This window comes from Carettochelys insculpta, chromosome 7 (assembly GCF_033958435.1).
Source record: "Carettochelys insculpta isolate YL-2023 chromosome 7, ASM3395843v1, whole genome shotgun sequence".
NCBI lineage: Eukaryota > Metazoa > Chordata > Testudines > Carettochelyidae > Carettochelys > Carettochelys insculpta.
This window is the reverse complement of record NC_134143.1, coordinates 31,837,818-31,855,239: the sequence shown is the minus strand read 5'-3', so window position 1 is coordinate 31,855,239 and position 17,422 is coordinate 31,837,818. Positions and strand designations below refer to the sequence as shown.

General features: G+C 44.9%; 1 protein-coding gene across 1 annotated transcript in view; it reads left to right on the top strand.

The window, feature by feature from the left end:
* The window catches only part of CDH23 (cadherin related 23), a 549,671-nt gene that overhangs the window by 265,229 nt on the left and 267,020 nt on the right, over window positions 1–17,422 (top strand). Inside the window, exon 11 of the mRNA XM_074999481.1 lies at window positions 13,997–14,109. Coding sequence (XP_074855582.1) covers window positions 13,997–14,109 — 113 coding nt within the window. The remainder of the gene's footprint in view (window positions 1–13,996; window positions 14,110–17,422) is intronic.

Below are 17,422 nucleotides of genomic sequence, written 5' to 3'. Positions count from 1 at the left end.
GCTGACTGGAAGCTCTGTAAACAGGGCTGCTCGGTGAACTGGAAGCCCTGTCTGTCAATAAAACGGCCCTAGAGCATCTACATGGCTGTTTTGTCAACAGAACACTATCGCGAGAGGTGTTATACCTGAACGGGGAGAGTTACAACGCTGCCAGTGGATGTGCCAGGTTTTGTGAGCAAACTGTTGAAAAAGTGCGTTTACCATGTAGATGGTCCCTGTTTTTTTTTTTTGGCAGAAGCCTGGTTTTCCTGGGAAAAGCCCTTTGTGTAGAGGTGACCTATGTATTTACAGTGTTGTAACCATGTTAGTCCCAGGGTAGTAGAGTGACAGCATTGAGGGCAGATCTTTTATTGGACCAACTTCTGCTGGTCAGAGAGACAAGTTTTTGAGCTACATGGATCTGAAAAAGAGCTCTGCATGGCTCAAAAGCTAGCCTTTTTCACCAATAGAAGCTGGTCCAATAAAAGAACTTACCTCACATACCTTGCCTCTCTCGGGGACTGCATTGAGAGAGAAGGCAAAGGGGAATCATATCAAGAAACAAGTATCAGAGAGGTAGCCGAGTTACTCTGTGTCTTCAAAAACAACAAGAAGTCCTGTGGCACCTTATAAACTAACAGATATTTTGGATAGTAACAGAGAGGGAGCTGTGCTAGTCTGTATACGATCAAAACAAAAAAGCAGTCCAGTAGCACTTTAGAGACTAACAAAATAATTTAATAGGCGATGAGCTTTTTTGGGCAGACACACTTCTTCAGACTATAGCCACACCAGAACAGACTCAATATTTAAGGCACAGAGAAATAAAAATAGTAACAAAGATTGACAAATCAGAAAAATTATTATCAAGGTGAGCAAATCAGAGAGCAGAGGGGCAGAAGGAGTGAGGGGGAGTCAGGAATTTAGGTAAAGCAAAGTATGTGAAAGGGTCCTTATAATGGGCCAGAAAATTGCCATCCCAGTTCAAACTAGGTGTTAATGTGTCAAATTTGAGTATGAAAGAGAGTTTAACAGACGTTTGTAAAGAGAGCGTGTTGAACTCTCTTCTGTATTCGAATTTGACACATTAACAAGTGGTTTGAACTGGGATGGCAATTTTCTGGCCTGTTATAAGGACTCTTTTACATACTTTGTTTTACCTAATTCTTGACTTCCCCCCTCACTCCTCCTGCCCCTCAGCTCTCTGATTTGCTCACCTTGATAATAATTTTTCTGATTTGTCTACCTTGATTACTATTTTTGGTTCTCTGTGCCTTAAATATTGAGTCTGTTCTGGTATGGCTATGGTCTGAAGAAGTGGGTCTGTCCCACGAAAGCTCATTGCCTAATAAATTATTTTGTTAGTCTTTAAAGTGCTACTGGACTGCTTTTGTGTTTTTATAGATATTTTGGAGCATACGCTTTCGTGGGCAAAGACCCGCTTCATCAGATGCATGAGTGGGGAGTTTCTACAAATATAATATATGCCGTCATGTGCCAGCAATGCCCCACTGCAATTTACATGGGCCAAACCGGACAGTCTCTACATAAAAGAATAAATGGACATAAATCAGACATCAGGAACAGAAACATACAAAAGCCTGTAAGAGAACACTTCAGTCTCCCTGGACACTCAATAACAGATTTAAAAGTAGCAGTCCTACAACAAAAACAACTTCAAAAATAAACTACATAGAGAAATTTCAGAGCTGCAATTCATTTGCAAATTTGACTCCATCAACCAAGGATTGAACAGAGACTGGGAGTGGTTGGCCCATTATAAAAGCAGTTTCTCCGCTCTTGATGTTCACACCTCCACATTAGCAACTGACAACGGGCCACATCCCCCTGACTGAACTTACTTTATTTCTCCTCTCTTGATGTTCACAGCTCCACATTAAATGCCGATAATGGGCCATTTCCAACCTTACTGAATAGACCGTGTCAGCTCTGGCCCACCCCTTGACTGAGATCCCCTCTTTAAATCCTCCTCTGGAACCCCCTTCCCCCACTCATGCATCTGACAAAGTGGATCTTTGCCCATGAAAGCTTTTGCTCCAAAATATCTGTTAGTCTATAAAGTGCCACAGGACTTCTTATTATTCATATTAGGAAAAGACTCGTTGGTCAAAGGGCTACAAAACAGAAAAATCAACAATGAGTTTATCTTTGAAGGAAAAGGAAGAATTTTTGGATGTCAGGAATGATGGCATCTTTGAGCTCAAATTTAGAGAGATTCCATTGGATCAGTTTTGGCAACAAGTGAGAAATGAATATTCATTGATTTCAAATCACGCAATAATTGTTCTACTGCCATTTCAACCACCTACCTTTGTGAACCTTGTTTCTCTTCATTATCACTTATTAAGAGAAAAAAAGAGAGAAGAGATCATGCTTAGAAAGTGTGGATCAGGAGCTCTGTATAGCCCTTTTCAGCATTGAACTGAATATTAAACAGTTGTGTTCATTAAAATAAGCTCAAGTTTCACATTAAAATTTTAGTAAAAATCTGAAGTCAAATATTGTTTTCATTAGTGTTGTAATATGTGTGTGTTTCATTTTGAAATAAGAATTATTTCTTGTAATATTTTATGCTGACTATTTTTTAAAATTTTGGTGTGCCATGAAAAGTTTGGGATCTGAAAAGTGTGCCACGAGATGAAAAAGTTTGGAAAGCATGGCCCTAGGTTTCCTCTTGCTGGGTCTGCTCCACCCCAACCTCTTCCAAGACAGCTGGTTTTCCTTTGCGTTTCAGTGTAGGGGAGAAGAGTGGGAGCTGTCTATCCCAGGAGGGATAAGGATCTCTGCTGCCCCTGGAGTACAAGTGTCCTTTTCATTCTTCTGTTGCTGGAACCATCAGTTCTTGAAATTTGCCTCCTCACTCTTGACTGTACCAGAAAAGCCCCTGCCTATGGTAGATGCTCTGCTCCCAGGCAAAAAGAACATCTTCTTATTACAGTCATGAGCTCTCCAGGCCCTTTTCACGGAAAGCCACTGGTTGGCTGCATTGCTTGTTTCAAAATGTGAATGATACTGGGGATTGTCGTCCTTCTCACATTTTATTTCTTCCTCTTTCTGTTTAGTCCAGAGCTAGACCTAGATCAGTACTACTGATTCATTTGTAGGTGCAGCCCTGGAGATCACAAGGCCCCAGAAGAGCACAGTCCAGAGAACAAAAGCAGTCAAATAGCACTTTAAAGACTAGCAAAATAGTTTATTAGGTGAGCTTTCATGGGACAGACCCACTTCTTCAGACCATAGCCAGAAAGCTCACCTAAGAAACTATTTTGCTAGTCTTTAAAGTGCTGCTTGACTGCTTTTTGTTTTGATAGTGTATAGACTAGCACGGCTTCCTCTCTGTTACAGCCCAGAGAGTGAGTCTGAAGACTCTTGGGCTACATCTACACAAAAGGGTTTTTCCGGCAAAACTGGGCTTTTGTTGGAAAAACAGACGGAGCATCTACACACAAAATGTGCTGTGTTGACAGTCTGGACAAAACTCGGCACATCCGTCAGCAGCAGTATACCTCTCAACATTCAGGTATAATGCCTGTTCCAACAGTTTCTTGTCGACAAAACAGCCATGTGAACGCTGCAGGGCCTTTTTGTCAGCAGAGAGGGATTCTGGTTCACCAGGCAGCCCTGCTTGAAGAGCTTCTGGTCAGCCATTCTGTTGAGAGAGGGCTGGGCAGTTTGGCTGCTCTCTGTTGACAGAGAGGATTGCTTTTTTCATCCACTTTTATGTGTAGATGCAATCGGTCAACAGAAGTGCCAGGAAATCCCCCCAACGGTCACTTCTGCTGACAGATGCTTCTCGTGTAGATGTAGCCTTGCAGAACTGAGATGACAGAGATTAGATAATTCTTTTTCCAAAAATTCTTTAGAGCTTCAGAACAGACTCAGAGCTAGTGGAAATGTGTTAAGCATGAAGCTGCTACCTGCTAGTGATGCCTGAATGTGTTTGTGATGACTTAATTGTCTGGGCGACGTATACATCAGAGGAATGCTAGCTCTCTGGCTGACTGGTACATTGAATGGTACTAGAACTTTTGTTAACAAGGGAACGTGTTGTGTGAAGATTGTAGCACAAGATGTTAATAGAAATACAGCAGAAAGGGCTTTGAACAGTGCCATTCCCCTTGAAGGGGAGTCATCTTTGAACACTTTGCTTTCAAATATTCATACGATCATTCAGTATTAGGTGAAGTTTCAGTTTCAGGTGCCGATACTCTCTGTCTGGGTCACAAAGGGTTTGTGTACTGCACTCTGAGATAGCAATTACAAAGAGTGAAAGGTCTGCTCTATCGTATAGCTACCATGCAACAGGATTATCTTGGCAGATTTGCTCCATTTAAAATACACTAGAGAGGATTCTGCGTATCCACTATGTCTTTCTCAGGTCTGGGTATTCATTGCTGCTTCAGAAACATAGTCATCAGAGGAACAGCAATTCATCATGTTGGCAAACCTGTTAGTGTCAGGATGGCAGGTTAAGATGAATAGCGCTAGCAGCATCAGTCAAACAAGACCAGGTCAGAAGGACATGACAATACAGCTAGTATAATACAGGGCAGATAACAGTGAACTGACCAGCAAGGCAGGGCCAAAAAACCAAGTGTCTTTGGACAGGCAGGCATCACTGAGAGCAGCAGGCGAGGTCAGAGTTCAGAATGGCATGAGACGGGCATTGAGGTAAAGGCATAGAACAATGCAAAGAACATTGCCACCAGATCTGCAACAGATCTGTTTGATTATGGAAGTATATGGATGAGTTACTTGCCAATATTATGTAATAAAGAGAAAAATCCTTGCTAGCCCTTAGGAGTTCATTGGATACTTATCTGCTTCAGAGGCCATTGGACTTATCTTCAGGTCAGTGTCCAGCAGCTAGCAATCCAAGTCTGAGCAGTAACATGTCAGACTGCCATCCACGCTCCTCCACATCCCACACCGTGTGGCTTTGTTGCATCCATGGAATCCTCCGCCTCTGAGGCTTTGTCTACGCAATGCAGTGGTTAGCAATACAGTTGTGTCACTAAAAGTCAGCTGTTGTTTGCCAGCTCTTTGACTGACAAAGTACTTCCACCCCCAACAGGTGGAGTTAGCTTTGGTAGGAGAGCACCCGTGCCAACAAATCGCTCTTCACACCCGTGCTTGTCATTGGCAAAACTTTTGTCTTTCAGAACGTGTGTGTGTGTGATTTTCACACCCCTGAAAGATGAAAGGTTTGTTGTTCAGCTGCCAGTGTAGACATAGCCTGAGGGAGATGATGCAGCAGTGCAGAGCAGTTAGTGGTTTGGAATGGTTTCTTTGCTTTCCAGACACTGAGGAAAAGGAGAAAGAAGAGTGAATGTAATTGATGGTAGAGCAATGGAGCAGACAAACCAATTGAAAGCCATCAGCCTGTGTTGCAGTACATACGGTCAGCCACACGCTAAACTGCAGTTAGCCCAGGCTGGGACTTTTTACTGAGTCAAGAAACTGACAGATAACAAGAGGACAAGGGATGAAGGAGAGATTTTATAGCAATAAGGGGTGGAGAAAGCGGGAGTCTGAGTGACAGTAAATGGGGAATGAAAAGCAAAGATGGCTATTTTTCTCCTATGAAAAAGATGAAGAAATTGAAAATGCAGAGATAATGAGTTTCCAAAGAGAAGTACCAAGCAGGAGTTTGCATTGTACTGTGGTGCAGTATTTCATGGACAGCCATTGGGCAGAAACTAATGATTTGATAGTTGAAGAGGCTGTTTAGAGAAAAATATGAAAAGACACTGACAGATTTGAAGGTGTCATTCCTACTCTAAAGGCTGTTTTAGAGCAAACCAACTCTGTGTTAGCAAAAACGTTCCCAAAAGTATAGCCAATGCAGGTTTTCAGTTGGAACAATATTTGGGAGTCTGTGCTAAATGAAAACATCTGATGTGCACAGCAGAAGAATCATAGAATCATAGAAATCATAGAAACCTAGGTCTGGAAGAGACCTCAGGAAGTCATCAAGTCCAGCCTACTGCCTAAAGCAGGATTATCCCTAACTAAATCATCCCAGCCAGGACTTTGTCAAGCCAGGACTTAAAAACCTCTAGGGATGGAGATTCTACCACCTCTCTAGGTAACGTATTCCACGGCTTCACCACTCTCCTGGTGAAATAGTTTTTTCCTAATAGCCAACCTACACCTCCCACTCTGTAAGTAGAGACAGTTGTTCCTTGCTCTGCTGTCCGTCACTACTGAGAACAGCTTTTCTCTATCCTCTTTAGAGTCCCCCTTCAGGAACTTGAAGACTGCTATGAAATCTCCCCTCATTCTTCTCTTTTGCAAACTAAATAAGCCCAGATCCCTCAGCCTCTCCTCATAGGTCATGTGCTCAAGCCCCCTAATCATTTTTGTTGCCGTCCGCTGGACGCGCTCCAATGCATCCACAACCTTTCTCTAATGGGAGGCCCAGAACTGAGCATACTACTCCAGATGTGGCCTCACTAGTGCCGAATAGAGGGGAATAACTTCTCTAGAGCCACTGGAAATGCTCCTCCTAATGCACTCCAATATGCTATTAGCTGTCTTGGCTACAAGGGCACACTGTTGACTCATATCCAACCTCTCATCCACTGTAATCCCCAGGTCTTTGCTTTTACACTGCTGCTTAGCCAGTCCATCCCCAGCCTGTAACAATGCTTGGGATTCTTCCCTCCTAAGTGCAGGCCTCTGCACTTGTCCTTTTTGAACCTTGTCAGATTACTTTTGGACGAGTTCTTCAATTTATCTAGCACATGCTGGACCTTATCCCTACCCTCCAACATATCTACCTGTCCCCCTAGATTAGTGTCGTCTTCAAATTTACTGAGGGTGCAATCCATCCCTTCATCTAGATCATTAATAAAGATGTTCAACAATCCAAGCCCGAGAACTAATCCTTCAGGCACTCCACTTGAAACCGACAACCAACCAGACATTTAACCATTGATCACTACCCTCTGAGCCTAACCATCTAGCCAGCTTTCTATCCACATTACAGTCCATTTATCCGATCCATAACTCCTTAATTAATGGGCAAGAATACTGTGGGAGACTGTATCAAAAGCTTTGGTAAAGTTAAGGTACATCACATCCATTGACTTCCCCATTTCCACAGAGCTAGTTACCTCATTGTTGAAATTAATCAGATTGGTCAGGCATGACTTGCCCTTGGTGAATCCATGCTGACTACTCTTGATCACTTTCCCCACTTCCAAGTGCTTGAAAATGGATTCCTTGAGGATCCCCTCCATGAGTTTTCCAGGGACTGAAGTAAGGCTGACTGGTGTATAGTTTGCTGGATTTTCCTTCTTTCCTTTTTAAAGATGGACACTATATTTGCCTTTTTCCAGTCATCCGGGACCTCACCCAATCTCCATGAGTTTTCAAAAGTAATGGCCAAAGGCTCTGCACTGACATTTGCAAACTTCCTCAGTTCTCTTGGACACATTAAATCTGTTCCCGTAGAATTGCGTATGTCTAGCTTTTCTAAATAGTTCTTAACCTGCTCCTTCTCCACCGAGGGCTGACCACCTCCTTCCCATACGGCATTGCTAGTATAGTAGTCTGGAAGTTGACCTTGTCCATGAAGACAGAGGCAAAAAAAGCACTGAGTACTTCAGCTTTTCCCATATCATCTGTCGTGAGGTTACCTCACTTATCCAGTAACAGCCCCACACCCACCCTGACCTCCCTCTTATTGTTGACATGTCTGTAGAAACCCTTCTTGTTACCCTTCACATTCCTTGATATCTGTAGTTCCAGTTGTGCTTTCACCTTCCTGATTACTCTCCTCCATTCTCCAGCAATATATTTATACTCCTTGGGCATCTGAGTCCTTAAATTGTTCCCTTTCTCCTTAAAAATCACCATAGATTTGCTCAGATTCTGTTTGTGTGTGGAATGCATGGTGACTCCTGGAGTGTGGAGTCCAGCGCTCAAGCGGAAGGCCTTTGTTTGGTCTTTCATGCTCTGTCCAAATTCAGAACAAGCTCCATTGACACTTTTTTCCATTTGAACATATTGGCCTGAAATTGACGTTGGTAATGGTACCAGTTGGTAGCTTGTTGGTGGTAGGACAAGATTATTTGATTAAAATATACATTTATTGCAGGTAATGTTAGGGGACAGTACAAAGACTGCCCATATATATATATATATATATATATATATATGTATGTATGTATGTATGTATGTATACTTATTTATTTATTTTACCAGGGCACTACACAGCCTAGGAAATGACTGATATCTTAGGACAGTTAAACTCTTTGCAGTACAATATATTTTTATGCATTGCTCTTCAGACATAGGATCACAAAACGATTTTCAAAGACAGACATAAGTGAAGAAAAAAAATACCTGACAATCAAGTTTCAAATGATTCTGTGTCTGGGGGAGGAGGTCAGCGTTCCTTGGAGGCAGCACAAAGTGAAAACATAAGCCCTCCCTAGCTTATCTCACTCCTTGCTGTTGGAGGGAGCCCGGACTGCACGGGCACAGTGAGTACAGGGAGTTGGCAGATATGAAATTGGTGAGGTAGCATGAAGTATATGAAGACTCTGAAAACGAAGAGGACAGCTTTAGTTTCGATTTGGAGGTGAGTAGGCATCCAGTGAAGATGAAGGAGGTACTGGCATGGACAGGGATGAGATGATTCAGTACTGTTAGGTCTTCTCTATCTCTGATTATGGTTGACTGAGCATAGTGAGCAGGGGAAAATCTGAAGATTTTCCAAGGGTCCCAAAACATTAGAGAGAAAAAATCTAGGAAGGTAAGTGATGGGTAATTTCAATGTCTCTAGGTAGGAAGTGAGTTAAGGCATTCACTTAAGAAGAAGGATTTTAACCATGATCAGGACAAATTAAGAAATGCGTCCTGTAATTTCTCATGATCCTGAATTTTCTTCCTTCCACATCTTTTGTGCCTAAAATTATAACATTTCTAGCCTTGGTAACATTGCTTGACTTAAAATAGTTTAAGTAGAATTGCTGAAGTGGGCACGGGCATCTTTTCTCACCCACAATTTTGAAGAGAATTTAACCAACCATGCAGCAGCCAGGAACTGACAATCATGACAGACAAGTAGATATTCGATAAAAAAGTCAGAGAATAATGTCCCCACCCCGCCTTCTTTCTTCATCTCTCCCTACAAAAAAAGGTAGAGTTGGGTGATGGCTATATGGCAAAGTCCAAGGCAGAAACTGCTGAAAAGGACACCAGGATAAAGAATGCAGTGCCTTGGGCAGAAGCCTTAGAGCTACAACCCCATACCAGGGCCAAGAAAGAACTTAGACTGTATATACACAGGAAGAGAAGACAATGTTGGTGGCTTGGCCAGAGGTCTCAGATGCTGAAGACCCACTGAGAGAAAACTGATGAGGGCAGGGGCTTGCAAGAAGCAGGTGCCAATTCTGTTACAGTACTTTTTATAATTTACTACTGAACATCATTAATATTTGTAAGTAGATACTTAACAATTCATTAATCTGTGAACTCTGTCACTGAAGCAATCAGTGGGTCAGTTCAGGTGGAACAGAGAAGAGGACCCAAGGACAGAATCATGAGTCACTCTGTAATTGGAAATTTGAGGGAAAATGTAAACCCTCCTCTATAAGAGTTAAGACTTGGTCCAGGACAAGGAGGACGCATTTCTCTCCTCATGATACTCCTGGAGGGTAAAATGTCTGAGAGGATTGAAACCTATACTGGGAATGACTAAAAGCAAGAAATGAGTTGCTAATCACCCAATATAAGGGAGCATCAGTATGATGAAAGTAATAGTAAAGTGGCTAGGCTGGGCAGGCAGAGGTAGAGGATCAGAGTAAAGCAAGTTGGGCGAGAGCTAAGGAAAGGATACTTTTGTAATGGCAAACTTTCTTGAAGTGCATTTTCAAAAAGTTGGCGAATAGTTTTTAACTTACAAGGTACTGAGCAGGTGGTGTTTTTTTTTCCCTGCTTTGTAACAGTCCTCCACTTCCTCCTTTGTCTTGGTGCTTGGGATCAGGAATTCTTACACATTGTGTGTGCAGAGAAGGTGATGTGTCTGTGGAAGACCCTGATCATTAATTCATTAGCCTCCTTGGATATCACGCAAAGTAAGCATCAGCTATCCAAGGCTCCGAGTGACAACTGGTTTCTTTGACTCAGCTGACAAAGGTAAAGGAGATGAGATTATAGTGAGGGTAGCCTCAGTCCCAGGAGATTCAGCGTATTAATATCTGCTGGCAATTGGGCTGTAAGACTTAGCAATACTGTTTTAACCTTCTGCCTGTGTTTGTTTCTAAAGGAGAATGAAAACAGGCTTGGGTTGCCATGAAAGCGCAGGACATGTTCTCCTGGACAAGGCACAAAACAGTGAGGCAGTAGGACAGTTCTATGACCAGTCACACATGTAACTTTTGAGGATGCCAAATTTACAAGTTTGTTGGAAGTGTCTCCTCTGCAGCTAGGTGGGAACGAAGGCAGAGGAGACACTGAGAAGAGGCAATCTGGCCTTCAGGGACATAGTGGCAGAGTTCAGTGGAAGGGACATGAGCAGGCCCATCAATGGGGGTCAGGGGGTGCAAAGGGAGGAATTTCCCTGGGGCCCAGTGTTTCAAAGGGGCCTGAAGCTCTGGCCCCTGCCACTGCTACTTTGGAAGAGGGAATGTTGAAAGCTCCTGGCCCCTTTGAAGTGCTGCACGGTGCTGCTCCTGTGCAGCTGTGAGGGAGGAGGAGGGACGCTTAGTGCTGCTGTCTGGCAGCGCTAAGGGCTGGCAGTCCTAGGCCCCATGCCTCCCTTAGGCACAGAGCTGGGCCCCCCTCCCACCTTGCCACAGGGTCCGCGGTGGCTATTGGCCCCAGTGGATGTGGGGGAAATGGGAATGCAACACTTCCACTAAAGGAGTCATCATCTAAATTAACCCCTGTTCAGTTCAGTAACTGGATCTTGACTTCTGGTTGTGCTGCTTTAGCTCTGTCCTAAAACCATGCGGGACTACAGCCTGCGAACGCTGTACGAGATGCCTTCACTAAAGGGCAGCATTTGCTCCTGGCGCAGTCACAGGCCGGCTCCCAGCTAAGTCCCTGCTGTGCCTTTGCTTCACAGGAGAGAGAAGCTGTATTAGCTCATCCTTGCTGGCTGGTGCATGAGGGCAGGGATGGAGCTAGGCTCTGCTCATCCCTAGTCTCGTCCCTCCCCGTGTTCCCTGTGAGATGTGTGCGTGTGTGCCCACCGCACAAGGGAGAGTTGCCCTCTGCCTGCAGATTAGCAGAGCGTGAACAGCCAGCAGAGTTTGTCCAGGTGCCCCTCCCTCCACCTTGCTTCCTCATGCAGATACTCCCTGGATGGGCCCTCGTAGTAGCTGTGTAGGGGGGGAGGGGAGCGCTGATGTCAGGGTGTCCCTCTGCCACGTACCCCAGCTCCACAAAGCAGGGGAGAAGTGGGCAGGGGACAGTTGCAGGCTGAATGGTGGGTGACCACTTGCCTTTTTTAAAGAGACAGTGCACTGTTTCTGCACTTTTCCCAGCAACTGGCTCAAAGCATGCTCACTCACAAACCCTGTCCTGCCCATCCACCGGCCCCTCTACCTCATCCCTTGAGAGCATGGGAGAGGTGACAACCTGGCTCAGAAAGACTCGTGCTATGCTCTGAGATCTACTATGAAGGGTGAGTCCCTTTCTTAAAGAAGCAGTGCACTATTTAATCTCTCACACACACACACACATACTACCTCCCAATGCATAGTTTTAGTAGTATTGTTGTTATTTCTTGGTAATTCCTGCAATGCACATATAGGCTACGTCTACACTAGCCCCAAACTTCAAAATGGCCATTCAAATGGCCATTTTGAAGTTTACTAATGAAGCGCTGAAATACATATTCAGTGCCTCATTAGCATGCGGGCGGCCATGGCGCTTCAAATTTGACGCGGTTCGTCCCGATGGGGCTCCTTTTCGAAAGGACCCCGCCTACTTCGAAGTCCCCTTATTCCTATGGGCAGATGGGAATAAGGGGACTTCAAAGTAGCCGAGGTCCTTTTGAAAAGGAGCCCCATCTGGACGAGCCGCACGGCAGTGAGCCGCGTCAATTTCGAAGCGCTGCGGCCACCCGCATGCTAATGAAGTGCTGAATATGTATTTCAATGCTTCATTAGTTAAACTTCGAAATGGCCATTTGAATGGCCATTTCGAAGTTTGGGGCTTGTGTAGACATGGCCATATTCTCTGCAATGTTATTCTTTCAAAGTGTGTTTTTAGTGCTTTAACTGGTCTATGCATTTCATAATTTTTATTTCTCTTTCACTTAAATATAATTCTTTTGAGTGGTGAGCTCTAAAATTCCTAACCTGTCCTGCCTGGAGTAATTATCCATATGGTAACTTTTAAATAGATATTTAAAAACCTAGGGTTTATATAGCTATATATACACATGTAACCGCAGAGCAGGGTTGCCAACCTACAGAAATTTCATTTACGGACAAAATGGGAAAAATTTAGAGGCAGACAAACTTTTTTACGGACATAAGTTTTATACTATATTAAGATGACATAAATGGCCAAAAGTGAAATGTAAGTATTGTCATTCATACATCACAAGAATGATATGTTATTTAACTCACTTTCATTTAGTCAGTCATGATCCTGGAAGTTTTCCGTTTGTGATTGTACACCTGAACACTGAGGTTGTTAACCATAGCTGAAGTAATTGTCCCAGACCCATTTCTGACCGTTATTAATCCTTCAAGCATAGGAAAATGGCTGAAGAAGCACAGAAGAAATTTAATTCCTATAGAATAATTGCTGTTTTTTGAAATTTTATTGCACTTCTATGAAGTTTACAGCCAATTAATTTTTTTTACAGACTTTATGGAGATGTCCAGTTTCGGCTAATTTTTTACGCACTGTTCGTACATTTACTGATGGGTGACAACCCTGCCTCAGGGGGACTGAGACCACATACTAGGGAGAGTGAAGTTTCTGCTATCCAGCCTTTCTTCAGCACCGGGTGGCTTTTAGTTCATGTGGTAGGCCACAGGGCTTTAGTCCCTAAGGTTACAGGTTCAGACCCCTCTGCTGATAACCTGGGTCTGTTGGTGTTTCACACGCACGTACTGGCTATGTCTCCACTAGAAGCATCTCTCTGCAGAAGTTACTGTTGGAAAAGATGTTCAGACAAAACTTCTGTCGACAGATCATATCTACAAATAAAAGCGGATTGATCTTTTGATCTGCTCTGTCGGCAAAAGGGCCTCCGGAGCATCTACACAGTTTCTTTGTCAACAGTTTCTGTTGACAAAAAGCATTTTTGTGTAGATGCTCTGCAAGTTTTGTTTACAAAACCTCAGTTTAGTCTACAAAACTCTCTAGTGTATATGTAGTCACTAGGTTTTTTGTTTCTACTGTAGCACATTCTTCAGTGCATATAGCAACATGTATTCTGCATGTGGATGTAAAAAATTAGAGGGAACACTGTTTCCTACCCACCTTCATGTAACGCATTAGCTGCTTCAGTGTGGCTGCTCTGTGCTCAGACTTCATGCTCACTAAGAAGTGTGCTGCAAAAGCATCTGTCTGTATACACTGACATCCCGCCTCTGTAACAGGGTAGAAGTGAGGATAAAAATGATGAAGACATTTACATTTTAGCAGAAACTCTTTGAAATTCTTACACTGCCTGAAGTGTTTGTGGTGCTGTCAGCTCTTGCAAGCAGGGTGCAGTTCTGAGCCCAATCTTGGTAGGTAAGTAAAGAAGAAACTGAAAAAAAGTCATATAATTTTAAAATACATTTGCAATGCTTTGAGTCTACACATACTAGTACAGTGTTACTTGACTGGGAGTCTTAAACCAGACTGCAGTTCTGAATTCTAAAATTGCTTTTTGCTTCTGATCAGGCCACGCATGGAGGGTCAGAAGAAGAGGGTTGTCCCATCAGTGTTCCTCTGTGTTAAAACCATAGCTGTCTGTGTCTTTAGCAATATGAGCTGCTTCTGCTCAATTTTTTGTTTTTGTTTTCATTGCTAGGTAACACCAACAGCATCTTTGCACTGGACTACATCAGTGGAGCTTTAACCCTGAATGGGCCACTGGACCGTGAAAACCCTTTCTATGGCTCTGGTTTCATTCTCACAGTGAAGGTGAGGTACTGAGAGTGATATCTCTTAAGGTGGAGGTTGCGAGGGAGGGTTCAGAATAGCTGAAGGGAGGGGAATGGCACTTCAGTCAGAGGATCACCTGTGATTGTGTTGTTGTGCTATACCAGGGGTGTTCAGAATCCAGCCCACGGACCATTTTTTTTTCCGGTCGGTGGAGCCGACAGCAGTGCCATTGTTAAAAGGCAGCTGTGTAGCACCGAGCTGCTTGTGGCTCTTGAAGGAGCCATTTGCAGCTTCCACCTCTGCTGCCTGACTCCTTCTTTGGCTCCTATCCAGTGCAGCAGGAGCAGACAGAAGTGACAGGGGGCACGTGTGCTGGAGCAACAAAGTGCTCGCAGCCACATGAGCCCTGTACACCACTCTGCACACGTGTCCCTCCCCAGCACTTCGAGGGAGAAGCGCATGGCAGAGGTGATGGCGGTGGTGGCAGCGGTGGCTCCGGTGAGTTGCCAGCATTGGATTATACCAAAGGGAGGACCTGGCTCTGGAGGAGGATAGGGGACTTGTGTTCAAGTGTGGGAGCTGCGGGTGCTCGGCCCTGGGAAGAGAAGAGGGGGATTGGGTTAAAGTGGTGGGGACTGGAGGTGTTTGGCTCTCGGGGTGGGAAAAGGGGATTGAGGTAAATTGGAGTGCTGGGGTTGCCTGGCTCTGGAGGAGAGGAAGGGGTTTGGGGATTATTTGTGTCTGAAAATTGTGGGTACTGGGGGTAATTACATTTTTTTTTTTTTTTTTGGAAAAAGGGGTACCTTATTAAAAAAAAAAAGTTGAGAACCCTGGAGTAGAACTCAACTTAATTGGTTTGATGGCTGGGAGGAGGGGTCTGGCCATTAAACCAATTCAATTGAGTCCTATTCTGTCACTGTGGCAGGGCGCTGGTAACTGCCCCTGCTGCGATGTTCATGGGGGCGGATTAGGAGGGTTGGGAGGGTTCTTCCCACAACCGTGGTGGGAAGAAGAGACGTCCCAGTCAAGAAGCAGTGGGGCATGGCAGTACGCAGGGCTTCTGGGTTGAGGGGGGCAGTTTGGGGCTGTGAGGGGGTAAAGTTGGGGGGGTAGGATGGGTTGGTTTGGTGCTGTGGGTGGGAGTTTAAGCCTGGGGGCAGGGGGATGGTTTGGGGCTATTTTGTGTTTGGCCCCCAGAACATGTAAAAAATTACCATGTGCCCCCCCCGATGATGAAAGGTTGGACACCCCCAGTCTACACTGAATTATTCCCAGTGAAGAAGGGTAGTGAAAGTACTCTTTCCGTGTCTGAAACGGAGGTAGATCTCTGCTATTCCCAGTGCAGGGCCTCTCTCCCCTTGTCTGGAATCAGAGCCAGACACCGTTATCCCTGGGCTGGAGGAGAGGTATGGTGACAGTGGGGTCAACAGCCACTGTGTACTCTGGGGCAACATGGTGGGGGCCTGGGTCCAGGCCCCCAGAAGAGACGGGGCCTAGAGCAGTCAGTTCTTCGCACCACTTGGATGTAGTGCTGGGTGACCCCCAAGCTGCATGGAGTAGCATTGCCACGGCTCTTCAAACCTGGAGCTCTGGCCACCAGTGCTACCAAAGTAACAGTGACGGGAGCCAGAGCTCCAGACCCTGGGGCAGCTGCCCCCTTTGTTGTCCCTCACCCCCGCATCAGCAGGCCTAGACATAGACTTAACATGTCCTGTTTCCTGTCATTCTCCCTGACTCTTGTTAGCTCAGTTGGCCCGTCCCAAGCTCTGTGAACTCTGGCTCTGGAGTAGTGCTCTGTTGGTGTGCTCTGTCTTTGGCAGGGTTTGTGCTGCTCTCTTCTGGCTCAGTGCTACTCCCCCTGGTGGGGGGAAGCTAGACACACACTGCATGCCTCAACCGCTTTGAGCAGCAGGATGAGCAGAGTCTGCGGGTTAATGAAGGGGGAATGTGATGACAGAGCTAGTAGTGACTGTGAGAGGCAACAGAATTAAAGGCAAAGGGAGATACTGCCATGACAAAAATGGGTCCTTTTTTCATCTCTCTGGGCACCTGTATTTTCAGTGTGCAGCATTTCAGCTGCACGCGTGTCTGACTTGGATTAAAACGAAAAGGCTAAAAGTCACTTCATCATGAAAATGCATCGAAGCATAACATTCCGAAGCCCCACCAGAGAACTGCTCCCCAACTCTGTTTTCAGTCCTTTAATCAAAATCAATACCTTGCCAGCCAGATGGTTGGAAACACATATAAAAGTGTGGATTCCAATGGGCTGTGGGGGCGGGGGGCGGGAACCCAGCATGTTAGAGGGGTCATTGACTGGCAGGATGGCAGCCAGCACTGAAAGAGTACAGATCACCGCCTTACTGTGTTAGGGGCAACGCTGTGTCAGGGAGAGAAAATGGCATGTAATTACTCTGCTTGACCTCTGGTGAGGGTCTTTCTGTGGAGTTCTATGTGGTCAATACACTATTATCATCCTTTGGAAAGCTGCTTCTTTCCCTTGATTGTCAAGTGTGGGGAGCAGCGTTGATTTTGGGGTTAAAAACTAGAGACTATTTATACAGAAGGAAAAGGCCCAGATGCCAGTCTGTGGCAAAGCAGAATTATATGAACTCCACAATCTCAAGGTGATCTTTAGCAGGTCGATCTGCCTGCTCTCCAGTGCTGGATGGAGCTGCAGGGGGCTCTTTCCCCCCGATGCCCCAAGTGGCCGTGTCTCTGTTTTTGGAGACTATGCAAAGGAAGAATGCTATTTTCAGTGTCCTTCACCACTCTAGTTTCTGTGACAGTAGGAAGGGTCATCCTCCAGCCCCTTCCTCACACACACACCAAAATGAACCCCTCTAAGTTAAGCTGTCTGATGGGAACTGATGACACAAAATGCCAGTGCACTGCCCCTTCACATTTGCAGCCAAACCTGTTCTGAATCACAAGTGAAATGAACTTGCTGGTCTTGCACTATTTTCTAGTGGGTGTTTGTCTCCATCACCTCACAACATAATTTTCACTGTTGCTAATCACAGTTGAGGAGAGGCCCAAGAATTAATCAGACGTGGCCACCCCTCCCAGATTTCATGGGAAAACCCTGCTTTTTAGGAGTCTCTCTTATGTCTTGCTAGGCTGTTTTGCAAGACGCTGATGATCTTGACATTAATAGCAGTGGAGGAAAAACATCTTCTGCAAGCACCACATGGTTATGAGTTTATATCATTACAGTGCACAATATCATAATGAGAAACAACAGTTTTAGTCCCATTGGTCATGTCGATAAATGTTGCAGGCCAGATGAGAGGCCGACTTGTATGTCGGTATAATCAAAGTGATAGGAGCACAGCAGTTGGGGTGGTGCAGG